The 19442-nt window shown below is 44.0% G+C and overlaps 1 protein-coding gene across 1 annotated transcript; it reads right to left on the reverse strand.

Moving 5' to 3' along the window:
• Positions 1-6093: 6093 nt before the first annotated feature.
• LOC109736603 (uncharacterized) lies at positions 6094-11440 on the reverse strand. Its single transcript, XM_020295818.4, has 3 exons — positions 11154-11440; positions 10619-11058; positions 6094-6727 (listed from the first exon to the last, which is right to left on the reverse strand). Exons 1-3 carry the CDS (start codon positions 11310-11312, stop codon positions 6292-6294), a joined length of 1035 nt encoding a protein of 344 aa, XP_020151407.1. The 5' UTR covers positions 11313-11440; the 3' UTR covers positions 6094-6291.
• Positions 11441-19442: the final 8002 nt, after the last annotated feature.

A 19442-nucleotide genomic window follows, 5' to 3' on the forward strand; every position in this document is an offset into this window, starting at 1 on the left:
ACAACATAACTGGGTGATTATAAAGATGCTCTACAGGTATCTCCGAAGGTGTTTGTTGGGTTGGCATAGATCAAGATTATGATTTGTCACTCCGAGTATCTGAGAGGTATCTCTGGGCCCTCTCGGTAATGCACATCATAAGAAGCCTTGCAAGCAAAGTGACTAATGAGTTAGTTACAGGATGATGTATTACGGAATGAGTAAAGAGACTTGCCGGTAACGAGATTGAACTAGGTATGTGGATACCGACGATCGAATCTCGGGCAAGTAACATACCGATGGACAAAGGGAATTACGTATGTTGTCATAAGGTTCGACCGATAAAGATCTTCGTAGAATATGTAGGAGCCAATATGGGCATCCAGGTTCCCCTATTGGTTATTGACCGGAGAAGTGTCTCGGTCATGTCTACATAGTTCTCGAACCCGTAGGGTCCGCACACTTAACGTTTCGTTGACGATATAGTACTATATGAGTAATGTATGTTGGTAACCGAATGTTGTTCAGAATCCCGGATGTGATGACGGACATGACGAGGAGCTCTGGAATGGTCCGGAGGTAAAGGTTGATATATGGGATAATAGTGTTTGGTCTCCGGAAGGGTTCCAGAGTTCACCAGAAGGGGTTCCGGATGTTTCCCGAAATGTTTGGGTACGAGAACACTTTATTTGGGCCAAAGGGGAAAGCCCACGAGGCTTTTGGAAAGTGCAAAAGGGAGTTTTGCGGAGACCAGAGGCTAGACGCCAGGAATCCTGGCGTCTAGGGGGTAGACGCTGGGAACCCTGGCGTCTAGCCCTGGAGTCCGAGTAGGACTCTTGCCTTTCGGGCAAAACCGACTTTGAGGAGGCTTTTACTCCAAGTTTCGACCCCAGGGCTCAACATATAAATAAAGGGGCAGGGCTAGCACCCAAGACACATCAAGAATCACCAAGCCATGTGCCGGCAACCCCGTCCCCTCTAGTTTATCCTCTGCATAGTTTCCGTTGTGCTTGGCGAAGCCCTGCGGAGATTGTTCTTCACCAACACCATAACAACGTCGTCGTGCTGCCGGAACTCATCTACTACTTCGCCCGTCTTGCTGGATCAAGAAGGCGAGGACGTCATCGAGCTGAACGTGTGCTGAAAACGCGGAGGTGCCGTACGTTCGGTACTTGATCGGGACGGATCGTGAAGATGTACGACTACATCAACCGCCTTGTCAAATGCTTCCGCTTTCGGTCCACGAGGGTACGTAGACACACTCTCCCCCTCTCGTTGCTATGCATCTCCTAGATAGATCTTGTGTGAGCGTAGGAATTTTTGAAATTGCATGCTACGTTTTCCAACACATACAGTAAAGCTATGGGAGAGAGTCACTGAACACTGTTTAAGAATGACAAGCGTGACAAAAAATCAGTATGGTTTCATGCCTGGAAGGTCGACCATGAAAGTCATTCTCTTGCTACGACAACTCATGAAAAGATATAGGGAGCAAAAGAAGAACCTGCACATGGTGGTCATTGACTTGGAGAAGGCCTATGATAAGATATCACAGAATATCATGTGTTGGACCTTGGAGAAACACAAAGTACATTACCCCTCATCAAGGACATGCACCATAATGTTGTGACAAGCATTCAAATAAGTGGTGGTGACACTGATGATTTCCCGATTAAAAAGGACTGCACCAGGTATCAGCTTTGAGCCATTATCTTTTTTTTGCTTTGGTGATAGATGAGGTCACGAGGGATATACAAGGAGATATCCATGGTGTATACTCTTTGCGGATGATGTGGTGCTAGTCGATGATAGTCGGGCGAGGGTTAATAGGAAGTTAGAGCTATGAAGATAAACCTTGGAATCAAAAGATTTTAGACTTAGTAGAACTAAAACCGAGTACATAAGATGTGATTTCAGTACTACTAAGCACAAGAGGGGGGGTTAGCCTTGATGGGCAGGTGGTGCCTCAGAAGGGCACTTTTCGATATTTGGGGTCAATACTGCATAAAGATGGGGATATTGATGAAGATGTGAACCATCGAATCAAAGTCAGATGGATGAAGTGGCGCCAAAGTTCTGACATTCTCCGTGAACAGAGAGTGCCACAAAAGCTAAAAGACAAATTCTATAGGACGATGGTTCGACCCGCAATGTTGTATGACACTGAGTGTTGGCCGACTAAAAGGCGACATGTTCAACAGTTAGGTGTGGCGGAGAAGCGCATGCTGAGGTGGATGTGTGGCCACACAAGGAAGGACCGAGTCCGAAATGATGATATAGAAGATAGGGTGGGGTAGTACCGATTGAAAAAAAGTTTGTCCAACATCGTTTGAGATGGTTTAAGCATATTCAGCGCAGGCCTCCAGAAGCGCGAGTGTATTGCGTACGGTTAAAGCGAGCCAATAATGTCAAAAGAAGTCAGGATAGACCGAATTGACATGGGAGAAGTTCGTAAAGAGGGACATGAAGGACTCATAAGAGAACTAGCCATAGATTTACTATCCATGTGCCAGAACCATAAATTAGTTGTGAAATCTTATGAATTTCATCTCTATTCTATGCCAACTTATTTGGTATTAAAGACTTTGTTGTTTTTGTTGTCCTCCTTCAAATCCCTTGGAACAACATGCCGGCAATCGTCATCCCCTTTCTTGGCCAATGCCGCAGCGCAGCTCAGCCAAACGTGTACTTTTCAGAATTAGGATGAGAAAAGAATTAGGATACATCTCAAAACGAGGAGATGCGATGGTAATGGTTGTACTGCTAGCAGTTTCTGGAACGTAGACGCTGGTGGCACTTTGTCCTTTTAGAAATAAATAAGGGCACTGCTACGCGTCCGTCGGCCGATGTTTAGATATTATCAAATCGCCTCGACGGCCATTGGATGCCCGAGCTGATAGCCGTTCGATCTAGTGTCCGCGTCCTGCACGCCTACTCGTTATTTCCCGCAACAAACGCTCTTGTCGCAGAAACAATACAATCTTGCTTCCGGCCCCGACAGAGCTACGCCTCGCGCAGCGCCGCTGCCAACCCACCCATCAGATCTCACACCATCAAGTGACCGAGCGTCGTCCTTTCCATTGCAACAGAGGTAATGTTGTAGAATTTTTTAAAACAAAGGTCGTGTTGCAAAAACTTTTGCAACAGAGGTCATGTTGTGAAAAAAAATTGCAACAACATACTTGTTGCATTATTTTTTGCAACAAGATCTATGTTTCAGAAAAGCATCTGCAGCTTGCAATCAGCTTGCAGTCGTGTCCGTCGTAAAAAAAATTGCAACAAAGGTCTTGTTGCGGATTTTTTTTTGCAACAGCGGTCTTGTTGCAGATTTTTTTCCTGCAACAAAGGTCTTGTTGCATATTTGTTTTTTGCAACAGAACTGATGTTGCAGAAGTGGACGGCGGCCTTGCCGTCGTCAATGGCGAGCAGAGATCGTCTTCTTCATCACCCGATAGCAGCAAGAGCGGGCCACGAGCTCCGCCAGATGGTGGTGAGGGAGGATCGACGCCGCCCGTCCTTGCCTTCATGCCGCCGCCGACGAGCATCAGACCTCCGACCAGGTCGCCTCGCTGCCATCCCTTCCTTTTTTTTCGTCTGTCCGCCTCTTGTCGTGGGAGCGTCGTGCGTCGCCGTCATCGCGGGTCCTCAACCGTCAGACCTCGCCCAGCAAAGCCCCTGCCGCTCCCGGATGTCCCTTCCTCTTGCCCCGCTCGCCATCCTTGGCGGATCCGGTGAGATCCGGCTGGAATCCTCGCAGGCGTCGCCCTCCCAGCCACATGAGTCTCCGCTCGCCACGGGATCTAGCCAGTCAATTGCAGACTCTATTCTGAAACAAAGCATGAGTTGCAGAAACGTTGACACGAAGAGGTTGATCTCGACCGTCTGATCAAGAATCAATCTGACGGACACGAAAACGGCGGATGCTCACACGCGATCGGCCGGCCGAAGGTAAGCTTTTCCGAATAAATAAAGCCAAAGTCCATCAGGAAAGAATTTGCCGAGATCCGTCCAGTTGATGCAAGAAACAAATATTCCCGGTCTCTATCGCATGCACGTGAACACCATCGCTCCTAAAGCGGCGCTTGTCAACGACATGTTCTACGTGTTGCCAGCTCATCCGAAAAATCCCTTGGAACCACGCACGCCGGCAATCGTCTTCCTTTTTCTTGGCCGATGCCGCGCCGCAGCTCAGCCAAACGTGTACTTTTCTGGAACGCAGGCGCCGGTGGCACTTTCTCCTTTTTTTCTGAAATAAAAAGAAAGGAGAAATGATAAAAGCCCAAACGATGAAGCGTGGGCTGAATTCCCCGGGATGCATTCCAGCTGATAGAAGACACGAAAATGCCCCATCTCTATCGCATGCACGTGAACAAGATGGATCGCCCATCGCTCCTAGTCCCGGCGTTTGTCAACGACATGTGCGTACAGCAATCACGTCTTTTTATCCCACCCCACTTGTTCAAATCCCTTGGAACAACATGCCGGCAATCGTCTTCCTTTTTCCTGGCCGATGCCGCGCCGCAGCTCGTCCAAAGGTGTGCTTTTCAGAATGATTAGAGCATCTTCAATAAATGGTTCAAATGTAAAAATAACTAACTTTTGGACCGTTTGGGGCAAAAAACGCTGCTCCAATAGACGGTTTATATGAAAAAGAATTGGACCGCGGCCTCTTCGTGATGTAAAATGCAACACCTCGCGATGCAAATATACATCACGAGATGCATCTGGTCCAAAACTAGCCGTCGCCCGCAAATGCCCAACCGCCACTTCATTTCCGTTCCCGCCCGCGCTCGTCCGCCCGCCCGCGACATAGCCGGCCGGAATCCGCCGCCGTGACCGCCCAAAACCTCGCCGTCGGCGCCGCCACCACCCCACATCCCCTCCGCCGCCGCCGCCCTCCGCCCCCGTCGCCCCCCCCCCCCCCCCCCCCCGGGCCGCCGCCGCCCGTCCGCCGCCAAATCGAGTGGTAGCCGGCGCGGGATTCGGCCCCTCCGGCAGTCTGGCTGCCGTGGTAGGCCTCCGCCGGGTCTTTTAGGCTGCCGCCGACCTCCTCCCGTCGGCCATGAGCCTGTCCACGGCCGTTGCGCCGGCCGCACGACCGCCTCCCCGCCGCCCTCCGCCCGGCTGCCGAACTAGTCTTCGCCGCCCACCGAGCTCCTCTTGGCCGGCCTCCAACCTCATTTCTTATCACCGCCGCTGTCCGGAGCCGACCGCAGCCGTCAGCAGCAGCCAATCCAACCGGCGGCCATCTTCTTCCACCGCGGCTGAACAGCAGCCAGGCAGCTGCTGGCCGGTTTTGGACCATGAATTTGGACCATTTATTGAAGTTGCTCTTTTGGACCATGAATTTGGACCATCTGTTGGAGTTGGCCTTTTTTCGGAACTCCAAAACGCATTTTTTGACGGTCCAAAATTTACATCTCCGGTTTTGGACAGTCAAAATTTGGACTATCTATTGGAGATGCTCTTAGGACGAGAAAAGAATCGCTTGGCAGCCACAATGGGAAAGCAAAATATGCCCCCCGACAACGTTCCAGTCTAAACACATGCTCTTTTCTCTCCGTAGATCTGGTGGTCCCGCTACCGATAGCAACCATCTGATACAAAAACAAAGAAAAGAATCCACATTTTGTTGCAGTGTTCTCTAGTGAAACACACACACACATAAATCGTTGCTTATCGACAGGACATCCTGCACTGACAATGATCGTCGACGAGCCCGTGTCTATCTCTCTTGGACCAATATCGGGCGATCATTGGAAACAGCATATTATACCAAAACTAAGGTAGCAGGAAAATCAAATGATGATGAGAGACATCCCACTCAATGCAGAAGAATGGCAGCAAAACCTAGTCAAGGAATCTTGTTGAACTGGATGAAACCTCAGGTTCAAGTTTCACCCATATAGATCAGTACGCATTTCACTCAGAACATAGCCAGTTGGTGCCTGATTCTATCAAAGTAACATGGCAAAATCAGAAACATGGTAATTTTCTAGAAAAAAATATGCCAAGAAGACTGGGACATGATAGAAGAACTATCGCATCCCGTAGCAAATGTGAAACTCAGAATCTGATTAATGCTGTTAACTTCTAAAAGGAAGGCAGATCCACTAGGGCAACAGCTGCTAGCATGTCAGCAGTTAGCATTTTAGCAATCAAGAGTCAAGCTGGAATCAGTACGGAAAGCATGCGCTTTACACTAGCACGAAATAGTGATCTTACATTCAGCAAATTCTGCAACCATTTCACCCGTCTATTCCCAACTGCTCGACAAAAGGAAAAGAAGGCGGACTCACATTGTACCAACAGCTAAGACAGAAGTTGCTGGACCCCTGCCTTCTGGTCAGCTGTTAGAGCGGTGGGGAACTTGATCTGAAACTTGATCCTTAGGTTCCCTTTCTTAGACGGCTCCCTTGTGATCGGCATTCCTTCGCCCTGAACAACTTCTTCGTAGGTGGGACTGATGACAGACTTCACGGGAACGGTTAAACTTCGCCCGTCCAGAGTAGTCAGCTGGACTGCGCAACCAGTCAATGCATCCACGAGCGAAATCTTATGCGTGTAAACAAGGTCGTTCCCATCTCTCTTGAATTTCGGGTGTGCCCGTTCTTCTATTATGAAGACGAGATCTGATGGTATGACGTTACGTGTCTCGTTGCCTTTCTCTGGAAAGGTGATCTTTGTGCCCTTCTTCCATCCAGGCTTGATATCAATTGTTAGGATCTCCTCCACACTCATCGGTTTCCTGCAGAAACAAACATCAACATATGTTTCCATAAAAAGAAAGATATGTAAATAATGAGATCCTTTTTTTTTGTCTGGAAATTAAAGCTTTAGCAACTCTAGGGCATCATACCGACTTGACATACGAAACTAGGAAGCCTTATCCATGCAGTGTATCGTAAATAAATACCCTAGAATCACAAATATTGTCTGCAATAATCATCAATCACAGATAGGCGAAGCTATACTGCGGTTATGCATCACTCCAGATAACCTTAACAAGGGCAAACAAGCTGCATCTGTACAATTTGTTAAGTTCCAGTTTTCTATAGTACCATGTATTTGTTTCCTTTTTCATACCTTTTAAAAGAACTGGTTCACTATCAATCCCTCTGCGTCCACATCAGTTAACTGGGGAGGAAGTGCAAGCAAAGCATACAAGGATAGGCAACTTCAAACAATTGCTACATACCATCCTGCTAACTAAATGCTGGTGCAGAGTGGACCTATATACAAGTAGCAATTCTCATGCATTGGCAGCATTTCTACTCCATGTGTGTGGTGTGTGAGTGTGTGCATCTATGTTGTGATCGGTGTTTCTAAAAAACTTCCTTGAAAATAATAGCTTAGGTGATCAACATCTCATGTTTGGCCTTCCTTGAAACAATTATACTTATCCTTGAAACAATATACTTACCCAGACACTGATTGTTTTTCTGCGAGGAACCCAGAAGCCAACTTGTCATACATATGTTCATTGGAGCAAAGAAAAACCCACCTACTGTCCTTCAATATGTGTCAAAAGTATATATTTTACATCAAAGACATGACCTGGCCGATTCAATTCAAAATGATTGACACACCATAGTTCATGTTCTCACATAGGTGTGTATACGTCAAAGACTCAGTCTGCATGGCAGAAATCCACACTCGTTTGCGGTTTGCTTAAGTGTATTGTGCTGAACTTATTTTATACAATTTGCTGTGGAAAAATAGCCACGGAAGCTGAATAAAGTTGGTAAGCCAGACAGAAAAATAGGCAAAAGCTGGATTATCACAATCCACCTCGATGCCAAACGCAGCATAAAAAGGGCACTGTTGTACTGAACCATTTTACACAAACACCTCAGAGAATAAACACTACAATCCACCTCGATGGATTATCACAGCTGTTAGGGCTCTGTCATTATCACAATCCACCTCTGACATTATCACAGCTGTTGGTAAGCCAGACAGAAAAATAGGCAAAAGCTGGATTATCACAATCCACCTCAATGCCAAACGCAGCATAAAAAGGGCACTGTTGTACTGAACCATTTTACACAAACACCTCAGAAAATAAACACTACAACATAATATAACTGTTCTGAGTTCTGAGTTAAAACAAACAGTCTACCTCTGATGATCTTTACTAAATCTCTCTCAAACAGTAGAAGCCCAATTACGTAACTATACCCAATGTCAGAGCCCTAACAGCTGTGATATCTGTTGAACGGAGTAGGATCTGGGCTTATGACTGAACTCACTGAAGGTTGAGACCTTAGCCTATTGTTCCCTCCAGTTCATGAAAAAGTGATGTTCTGGACATATCTTATTCAAACATTCATTTTTTTTAACTTTTAATACCATTTTAAAATTTTGGATTATAAACTTCAAAACCATACTCATAGATTTGTCTCTAGAAGTACTTTCCTGAGTATATAATTTTATTCTGTGTTATACATAACACTGCCAGAAATAAGTGGCCGAAGTTAGTACATCCTGAAAAACCATGTAACCGTCTAAAAATTTCCTTATTTGTGAACTGGAGAGCTTATTAAAGAAGCCCATTATGCCCCCGCCATGCATTTTCGCTTATGGGATTCTAAAGGTAAAACCCTCCAAACTCATTTTTTAAGAGAATCCATAATTGCAGCAATAATAAGAATGAGCTATGAACATAAAAAAAATCATCCTCAAACAGTCTCCATGTTGGATCTTTAGGCGGGAAGGTGGTAATGACCTTTTTATTTATGAGCAAATACATTAGGTAATGAGAAACGATATAATGGAAACAGAAAGGCACATAAGGATACGTGCAGGTACCAGTAAACGCTATAGAGCTATAACACTATCAATTGACTTATTTATAGACTAACTCGTTTCTGGCTTTCTGCAATACCCCCAAGTGCCTAAAAGGAGGATTTGTTCTAAAACTGGAAAGGTTGTCAAAGTAGAATTTATGATTTTACTCAAGACAAGGTATCATATTACTAGAAGACAGAGACACCGTGTTTGGCTGCACATAGATCGGATTAATCTAGTGCTCCCTCCGTATCAAAATATAAGATGTTTTTGCAGTTCAATTTGAACTGCAAAAACATCATTGAACTGCAAAAACATCTTATATTTTGGTACAAAGGTAGTACATTGAAAAAATAGTGATATAAGGAGTACACAATGAATAAACTCTTCGAGGCAAATTGAGCAATAAGTATGAGCCACATAAGCATCTCAATGTCATAACGAAAGCATATTGCCCACTCCAAGGAAATCATGTGTGCCATGTGCAGCTCAAACTTAAAGTTAATTACAGAGGTCTAAACTGCCCAAAAACCACACCAATAAGAGCTAGAGCCTAGAGCTCATGCTTTTTTTCAGGCATCTAGGTCATTGTCAAAGTATAAATATACAACTACATAATAAGTAGGGGGAAGTACTGAGAGGCTACATTCACCTTTCGAAATACGAGCCGATATTTAAATTAACTGCTACTCGGCACCTCACCAAATCGAATAACCCCTAATTGGCTCATTAAATGGTCCAACCGGTTTATCGGTCTGACAGCCAATAAAAGGCCGAATTATCAGGTGACCGGAGTAACTGCCAGAGGAGGTACATAGCTTATCTGGCCCAAAATGTAGCCCGTTTCCCTCCCCTCTCCCAGCCGCTCCGCGATCTAGGTGTCCAGGTTCCCGCCCCTTGTCCTAGAGGAGCAGCTGCCTCTGCCCCGAGTAGCCACCGGTGAAGTCAGCAAGCCCGTGCCTCCCCCCTCCTCCAGGAGCCTCCTCTCTCCTGGTAATGATGTGTATGTATGTTGTCGTGCTGCTACTAATGTGTACAATAACATATCTAGACATCTAGTATAGTGCATGTTGCTATGTAGCCTAGGATATATAGATATGGCCCTAGTTAAACCTACCGATAAATTCAGTTAATAGGCCGATTCACCAATAATTAATCTCCACTCAGCCCCTGACCGAGCAGCTACCGGTTACTGATATCCTAAACATTGGCTACATTCCAACAGGAGCATCATGGATCGACCCACACTAAGGTCCGTCTATGATTTACATGACATGTCAGTTTTGAGTTGGTATGTGCAGCTCAGAATATGTAGTGCTTTAGCATAAGAGAAAACAAACAAGTTAAACAACCGTTGCTTAGTGTTGCTCCGAATCTCCCACCCTCTCTCCTCTACTCTTATCCAACATGCCTATCAAATTCCTCCCTTCTCAACCATTCCTTCTTAGGTCCTTATTTTTTGCTGCCCTTATTTTCTTCGATCCATCGACTATTTAGAAATAGCAGTGATCCTGACAGTCAGCCGGTGACAGAAAGAGCTACCGCACAAAGGCACAGACTTTCCTCTAGTCAACACAGGCATATAAAATTGCATGAAAAAAAATCCATACCAAGAGGCAAGAGCTGGTTACTACCACAATCAGACCGAATCAATCATCAATATCACAACAATGCTATGCTTAAAAACTACTCCCTCCGTTCCAAAATAGATGACCCAACTTTGTACTAAACTTAGTATAAAGTTGAGTCATCTATTTTGGAACGGAGGGAGTAATTACGAATAAATCCGATTAATTTAGTCTAGAAACAAGATGAGTAGAGAATGAAAGAGCAAAAGAATCCATCTCACCCGACGGAGTCGAGGACATCCCTGGAGATCTTCATCTTCTTGGTGGCGCCCTTGTGCAGGTCTTCCAGACTGCATGCTAGCTGCCGCTCGATCGCCGCTCCCTTCCTCGCCGACCCCCCGGACGCCTCCCCTGACCCGGGAGAGAATCCTGCAGCGGCGGCGGCAACGCTGGCTGCGCACCCCGGGACAGACTGCGGAGCGCTGCCTCCGCTCCAAGGGCCGCGCGGCCCCTGCCCGAAGAACGAACCCCCGAACATCTCCTGGAAGATCTCGTCGGCGCTCCTCGGATGGAAGCGGAACCCGGGACCGCTGCCGCCGCCGAAGCCGTGGGCGTGCGCGTGCGCGTGCGCGGCGGAGGGGGAGGGCGTGGCGACGCCCGCCTTGATCCCCTCCTCGCCGTACTGGTCGTAGATGGCGCGCTTATCCGGGTCGCTGAGCACCTGCGAGGAGACAGAGAGAGACCGTAAGGCGACAGATTCAGAGGGTTCTCGGCGGCGGCGGCGGCGGCAATGGAGGGAGGGAGGGAGGGACGTACGTCGTAGGCCACGGAGACCTGCTTGAAGAGGGTGTCGGCCTGCGGAGAGGGGTTCTTGTCTGGGTGGTACTTCATGACGAGGCGGCGGTAGGCCTTCTTGAGCTCGTCGTCGGTGGCGCCGCGGCCGACGCCGAGCACCTTGTAGTAGTCCGCCTCCATCGACGGCGACGGCTGATGCGGCAGGTGGTTGCGGCTCCCAACTTGGGATTGGCTTTGGCTGGTTGCGGACCAGGGAGGGGGAGGACGAGGGTTTTGCTTCCCCTCTGTTCGTCCTTGATGAGATGGGGTTTGTTTTGGGCTTTTCTCTTTTTGTTGTGTCATTATTTTTGGTGAGTGACTCTTGTTCTATTTGTTGTTGGAGCGACATATAATTCTTGCTATATCGAACCATGTATATATATATTCTCAAACAAAGCTTAAGCATCTTGCCTGTATTTAGTATGTGTGCATAAGAATATTGAGAAAATAGTAATTATTCATAGCTATTACTAATATATTTTTACTGGCTGAAAGAGATTTTGGGTCCACCATTAGCTTGTTATCTACTCAAATGATCTATCTTTGTATTTCTCAATCTTAATTGTAACAAGTTGTGTCAGGTGATGTCGGTAAATTAGTAGAGATTTCTAGATAACAAATTTTGCTTTTATCGTCGCTTGATATATTTTTCCTGTTGGTTTCAAAACTTTATTTCTCTATCCGCCTACAATCATGGACTGTGGACTATGACTTAATTCAACAAAGCTATCAATAGTTTGACTTTGTGTAGTTCCATAGAATAATGCTAACTTTTCTTTCTTAACTGCTAATTGAGAGCTGATATTCGTTCTCCATTCGTATATAGCCTTTTTTTCTCTCTCTTACCAACCTTTATGGTTGTCAAGTTTTCGTCTTTGTATTTTATTGCGGCCTTTTCTAGAGCTTATACATTTTTTTCAACAATGATATTTCATGGAACCTGCACTTTGTTTTTTTGTGAGAGAAATTTTTAATCTATTCGTCAATCATGGCAGTAGAGAGAACACTAGAGGTAATAAAACAACCTGATCCATGAATCACCTAGCGACGACTACAAGCACTAGAGCGAGCCAAAGACGCGCCGCTGTCATTGCCTCTCCCTCAAAGGAGTCGGGCAAAATTGTTGTAGTAGACAATCGGGAAGCCGTCGTGCTAAGCCCCCGAAAGACCAGTGCACTAGTGCAACACTTATAATTTTTTATGTAGCCGTTTGATTAGCTAGTTGGTGAGGTAATAGCTTACCAAGGCGATGATCAGTAGCTGGTCCGAGAGGATGATCAGCCACACTGGGACTGAGACACGGCCCAGACTCCTACGGGAGGCAGCAGCGGGGAATTTTCCGCAATGGGCGAAAGCCTGACGGAGCAATGCCGCGAAAGAAGTGACAGAAGAAAGCTACGGGCATATACCCCTGCCCCGGGGGAACAGGTGCCGATCGGAGATCCATGGATCACAGAAAAATCTCTCCCCATGGCCTTTCGCCTCTGAAAGCGACGGGAACCTTTGTCGTACCCCGATTTGTTGGGGTTGGCACGTACCGACCAACGGGGCCACAGAAGATGAAGGAGAGTGCCGAGAAGATTCCACTTATTCTAGATTAAAAGCAGTTCAGGACCAGGTACGCCGACCACGATATTTGGAGTTTGCAGTAGGTGATCATGCTTGACTTCGGCTTGAACCTACAAAGGGTGTGATGCGTTTTTGAGTGAAGGATTAGGTATAGCTGACCGATACATCGGACCTTTCTTGGCCCATATCCCCCTAGCCCTTACTCCCTTGTTTCGGTGGTTGGTCTCTACCTTTTTCTGTCTCTTGGCTAGTGTGTCTTCCTCTTCTTTTTGAGGGTAGAAATTTAGCAACACTTTTCCAGCAGGATCTCTTGCAAGAAGAAAATAATTCCAAATTCGACTTGTCAATTTTATTTCTCATGAAAATAGCAAGTTAACTCAAAGAATTTATCACACAAATAGTTATGTAATTTCTTATTTTGCTCTTTTAGTTTCAATCAACACATCTTCCCATTAGGCACATAACATACACAAGACACACATGGTATTGTAGCACCTTCATGTAAGTATCCCAATAGTAATCGTCCCAACAAAAAGTGGAGAAGGGTATTTATGAGCCTCCCAAATTTGATCTCATAGATACCTACCCAATTAAATTTAGCCCTTTTGATTATTTTTTCTTGTCACAAAGGAAACTTGCAGATGAAAGGAGGGAATATGAGATGAGCATGGATGATCTCCCTCACTTCTATTACAATACTTGAATCTATGCATTATGCCTAGCCTAGGGGTGTGAAACGATGGCGCTTGTTGGGAGGCAACTGATACGTCTCCAACGTATCTACTTTTCCTAACGCTTTTCCTCTTGTTTTGGACTCTAATTTGCGTGATTTGAATGAAACTACCCCGGACCGACACTGTTTTCAGCAGAACTACCATGGTGTTGTTTTTGTGCAGAAATAAAAGTTCTCGGAATGGAACAAAACTTTGCGAGGATTTTTTATACAATAAATAAGAATTTCTGAAGCCAAGATCCACCGGAGAGGGGCACCTGGGTGGGCACAAACCACCAGGGCGCGCACCCCTCTCCTGGCGCGCCCAGGTGGGTTGTCCCACCTGGTGGCCCCGTAGACCCTGAAACCGACGCTATAAAATCCTATTTTTTCAGGAAAAAAAACAGGGAGAAGGAATTATCGCGATCCACAAGATAGAGCCACCGTCACCTCCTGTTCTTCATCGGGAGGCCAGATCTGGAGTCCGTTTGGGGCTCTGGAGAGGGGGATCTTTGTTCTTCGTCATCACCAACCCTTCTCCATCGCCAATTCCATGATGCTCCCCACCGGGAGTGAGTAATTTCTTCGTAGGCTCGCTGGTCGGTGAGGAGTTGGATGAGATTCATCATGTAATCGAGTTAGCTTTGTTAGGGTTTGATCCCTAGCATCCACTATGTTCTAAGATTGATGTTGCTATGACTTTGTCATGCTTAATGCTTGTCACTTTGGGCCCGGGTGCCATGAACTCGATCTGAACCATTTATGTTATCACAATTATATCCATGTTCTAGATCCGATGTTGCAAGTTATAGTCACCTACTACGTGTTATGATCAGGCAACCCCGGAGTGACAATAGTCGGGACCACTCCCGGTGATGACTGTAGTTTGAGGAGTTCATGTATTCACTATGTGTTAATGCTTTGTTCCGGTTCTCTATTAAAAGGAGGTCTTAATATCCCTTAGTTTCCAATTGGACCCTGCTGCCACGGGAGGGTAGGACAAAAGATGTCATGCAAGTTCTTTCCATAAGCACGTACGACTATTTACAGAATACATGCCTACATTGTATCGACGAACTGGAGCTAGTGCCGTATCACCCTAGGTTATAACTGTCTCATGATGAATATCATCCAACAAGTCACCGGTCCAATGCCTACGAATTTATCCTATATTATTCTTGCTAAGTTACTACTGCTATCATCACTGTTACACTTGCTACAAAATTACTGCTATCACTGTTACCGTTTACTGTTACTGCTGTCACTACTATCAAAACTATCATATTACTTTGCTACTGATCACTTTGCTGCAGATAATTAATCTCCAGGTGTGATTGAATTGACAACTTAGCTGCTAATACCTTCAAATATTCTTTGGCTCCCCTTGTGTCGAATCTATAAATTTGGGTTAAATACTCTACCCTCGAAAACTGTTGTGATCCCCTATACTTGTGGGTTATCAAGACCTTTTTCTGGCGCCGTTGCCGGGGAGCATAGCTATATTTGTTGAGTCACTTGGGATTATTATCAATTTATCACTATGAAGAAACTGAAGGATGCTAAGACTAAGATATTTCCCTCTAAGACGAGGGGAGGTAAGGAACTGCCATCCAGTTCTACTTTAGATTCACCTTCTGTTATAAGTAACTTGCAACACCACCACATGCTATTAATTTTGATATGTCGCAAGTTATTGATGATGCTACTTCGGCTATGGATAATGCTTATGATGATGCTAGTACCTTGCTTGATAATGATGATGTGCCACTTGGTGACTTTCTTGATAAACAAATTGCTAGAGTAATACAACATGATGTTGTTGAATCTGATGATGAGTTTGGAACTGAAACTCCTGAAACACCTGCTAGAACTAGCTCTCCTAGATATTAATTGACTAAGGTACCGGAAGGTTATGTTATGAATGAGGAGACAACTAGAGATATTCTTGCTTGCAGAGATAAAGATGATCTAGAGAAATTATTATGCAAGTATAAAGAAAAATCTCTGAATGCTAGAATGAAATATGATCCTAAGTTTGCTACTTCACCTATCTTTATTGATGATAAGGATTATGAATTCTCTGTCGACCCAGAGTTAATTACTTTGGTTGAATCTGATCCTTTCCATGGTTATGAAACTGAAACTGTTGTGGCACATCTTACTAAGTTGAATGACATAGCCACCCTTTTTACTCATGATGAGAAAACTCGCTATTATTTTATTCTCAAATTATTTCCGTTCTCATTAAAAGGTGATGCTAATAAAGCTTGGTACCATACTCTTGCTCCTGGTTGTGTGCGTAGTCCCCAGGATATGATTTATTACTTCTCTGAAAAATATTTCCCTGCTCATAAGAAACAAGCTGCTTTACAGGAAATATTTAACTTTGTGCAAATTAAAGAAGAGAGTCTCCCACAAGCTTGGGGGAGGCTTTGCCAGTTACTTAATGCTTTGCCTGATCATCCTCTTAAGAAAAATGAAATACTTGATATCTTCTATAATGGGCTAACTGATGCTTCTAGGGATTTCCTAGATAGTTGTGCTGGTTGTGTTTTCACGGAACGAACTGTTGGACAAGCTAAAGAATTATTGAATAAGATATTGAAAAATTATGATGATTGGACTATTCCTGAACCACCTCCTAAACCCACTCCGAAGAAGATGGGTATATTATATCTCAGTCATGAAGATATGCAAGAGGCAAAGAAATCTATGAAGGAAAAAGGTATTAAAGCCGAGGATGTTAAAAATTTGCCTCCTATTGAAGAAATACATGGGCTTAATACACCACCACTGCCTAAGGTGGTAGAGGTAAATTCTCTAATGAAGTTCAATGATAACGACAACTCTCACAATATGCACCCTAGCCAATGTCTTTATGGGTTTGAAAACTATATTAGAAAACAAGATCACTTCAATGCAAATGTTATAAAACAATTGAAATACAATTCTGATATGATTGCTCGCTTGAGTGACTTGTTATTTAGAATCTCAAATGATGTTAGAGGTGTTGGAAAGCGTGCTTCTATGGTTCAAACTCAGTTAGAACATGTTGCTAAATCTCAAAGAGAATTGCTTGATGAAATGAATAATAATATACATGACTTTGCTGTTAGAGTTGCAACTAGAGGAGGTAAAATGACTCAGGAACCACTTTATCCTGAGGGACACCCAAAAAGAATTGAACAAGATTCACAAAGATTTAACACTGATGCACGTAGTCCTTCTAAAAAGAAAAAGAAGAAGAAAAATGATAAGACTTTGCATACTTCTAGTGAACCTGAAATAGAAAAACCTCGTGATAATGATAATGAAACTTCTATCTCTGATGCTGAAACTCAATCTGGTAATGAACACTCACCTTCTGATAATGCAAAAAGATAATGAGGAGGTTCATGAAGACTCTCAAACAAATAATGAAAAAGAACCAGATAATGATGTTGAGATAGAACCACCTATTGATCTTGATAGCCCACAACCTAAGAATAAAAGATATGATAAAAGAGACTTCATTGCTAGAAAACACGGTAAAGAAAGAGAACCGTGGGTTCAAAAACCTATGCCTTTTCCGCCCAAGTCAACTAAAAAGAAAGATGATGAAGAATTTGAACGCTTTGCTAAAATGCTGAGGCTAGTCTTTTTGCGTACTCGCTTGACTGATATCTTGAAAATGCCTCCTTACACAAAGTATATGAAAGACATCATCACCAATAAGAGAAAAATACCGGAAGCTGAAATCTCCACTATGCTTGCTAATTATACTTTTAAAGATGCAGTACCTAAAAAACTTGGAGATCGGGGAATGCCAATTATACCTTGCTCTATCAAAAAGAATTATGTGAAATTTGCTTTGTGTGATTTAGGAGCTTGTGTTAGTGTTATGCCTTTCTCTTTATATAAAAGACTTGACTTGAATAAACTCATACCTACTGAATATCTTTGCAAATGGCTGACAAATCAACTGCCATACCCATCGATATCTATAAGGATGTGCCCGTTGTTGTTGCTAATGTTACTATTTTGACTGACTTTGTTATACTTGAGATGCCCGAGGATGACAACATGTCGATTATCCTTGGTAGACCCTTCTTGAATATTGCAGGGGCTGTTATTGATTGCAATAAAAGCAAGGTCACTTTTCATATCGATGGTAATGAGCATATGGTGCACTTTCCGAAGAAACAATTCCAAGTGAATGGTATTAATGTTATTGAAAAATCTCTGACAATCACTATTGGAAGTTTTCAAATACCTCTACCTACTGTAAAAAAGAAATATGAAATGCTTATTGCCAGGGATGTTCATATCCCTGTTGAGGTAACTTAGTGATTTACGAAAGTTCTTCGGTTTCATGCTAATCGAGAGTGGTTGTTAATAAGACCTGATCAACCTTATTAATGGATCATTTTTGAGCGGTATGAAGTTGATGAATTTAGTAAGCACTACCTTTTGTCCCTACTTTTTGTTTTCTGTTTTTATTAGTTAAATAAAATAAAATGCCATGTTTTATCTGTTTTCTGAATTTCCTGTGCAATAAAAAATGACCAAAAAATAAAAGTTCTCAGAATGCCCTGAAAATTTAATACGATTTTTTTCTGAATATTTCTGAATTCCTGGTGCAAATAATAGCAGAGGGAGGTGCACCAGGTGGGCACAACCCACCTGGGCGTGCCAGGACCCCCAGGCGCACCCTGGTGGGTTGTGGTCCCCATGTGGGCCCCTCCACTTATCCCTTCACACCACATCATCACTTACCTCACGAAAAAATCTCCGTTGCTCTCTCTCCCGTGTTCTTGCTCTCAAACCCGCAGATTTCGATCTCTTTGCTCGAAGCTCCGTTTCCGAAACTGTTTCGGGGGATTGTTGCTTGGTATGTGACCCCATCGTTTGTCCAATTAGTTTTTGTTTTAGTGGTTTATATTTTGAATAATTAGCTACTCTTGGTGTTGCTGTAGATGAGCTTGCATGTTGAATTCTTAGAGTTCTAAGTAGTTTGAATGCTTGCTATGGCCTCTATGTATCCCTATGAGTAGTTGGTATCATTTTTGTAAATTTTTGTTGATAAATTTTTGACACTCAATTTTTTTTAGAAAATTGTACGTGAACACGATGAACTTTTTTGGAAGGAGTTCTTCGAGTAGGCGATCCTCGGGGGCATCTTCTAGTGACAGCTCCGCTCGTCGGTCTTATGTTGAACCAAGTGAAAGTTCCACACGAGATCCCACCACCAAAACATGCATATGGCCTTGCGATGAGTATATGATGTGTGTGGGCATTAAGGAGGAATTTGAGCAATATGTTCACAATGCCGGTCTCGGTCCCTACATTTCAGAGCAAAGGAAGATACTTTGTCCTTGAGAGCGAGGCCCGAGCTCACAACGCGGCAATGGAGGCAGCACGGCGGGCCGAGGCATCCGCACCGAGAGCCTCCGTGAGCTACCACGCCAACTACTATCCAGGCTACTGATCGACTACCAAGTTAGGCCAAAAGCCTAAGCTTGGGGGAGTACGTGTTTCCACTGACATTACATTCATGTTCACTTATTCCATTAGTCGGTGTTCACACTTTTTCATTGTATTATCCATGTTAAATTTATTTTCATGCTTTCTTCTTGTGTGTTTGAAAAACTTAAAAAAATAGTTGTAGCTTAGTAGTAATATTAAAAAGAAAACCCCAAAAGATTTCCTTGTTCTTCTTTTGCTTGTTGGAGCTTTCCCGTGTAAATAGTTTTTCTCGTTTTTGCTTTTCCCTTTTATTTCCTTGTTCAAGAAAACCAAAAACTCCAAAAAAATCAGTGTGTTTCTCTGAATTTCTTTTCTTTTATTCGAGTCGTACCGAGGAGAAGACCACGATGAAAATGTTGAGTGGCTCTCATATGAATAATTGTTGATCTAATAAAGAGCACAATTTACCTTGTCTTCTCCCGTTGAATAAAATGTTTGCAGATTCCAGCTTAGTCCATGGCTCTCTTGCACTATTATTATTTTCA

Source organism: Aegilops tauschii, chromosome 1 (genome assembly GCF_002575655.3).
Source record: "Aegilops tauschii subsp. strangulata cultivar AL8/78 chromosome 1, Aet v6.0, whole genome shotgun sequence".
Taxonomy (NCBI): Eukaryota; Viridiplantae; Streptophyta; class Magnoliopsida; order Poales; family Poaceae; genus Aegilops; species Aegilops tauschii.

Bases quoted from the DNA above. Each gene is read 5' to 3' on its own strand.
- LOC109736603 (XM_020295818.4), bottom strand. From the start codon at position 11,312: ATGGAGGCGGACTACTACAAGGTGCTCGGCGTCGGCCGCGGCGCCACC. The intron at 11,059-11,153 runs GTACGTCCCTCC...GTCTCCTCGCAG, and splicing joins AGGTCTCCGTGGCCTACGAC to GTGCTCAGCGACCCGGATAA. The intron at 6,728-10,618 runs GTGAGATGGATT...TTGTTTCTGCAG, and splicing joins GATGTCCTCGACTCCGTCGG to GAAACCGATGAGTGTGGAGG.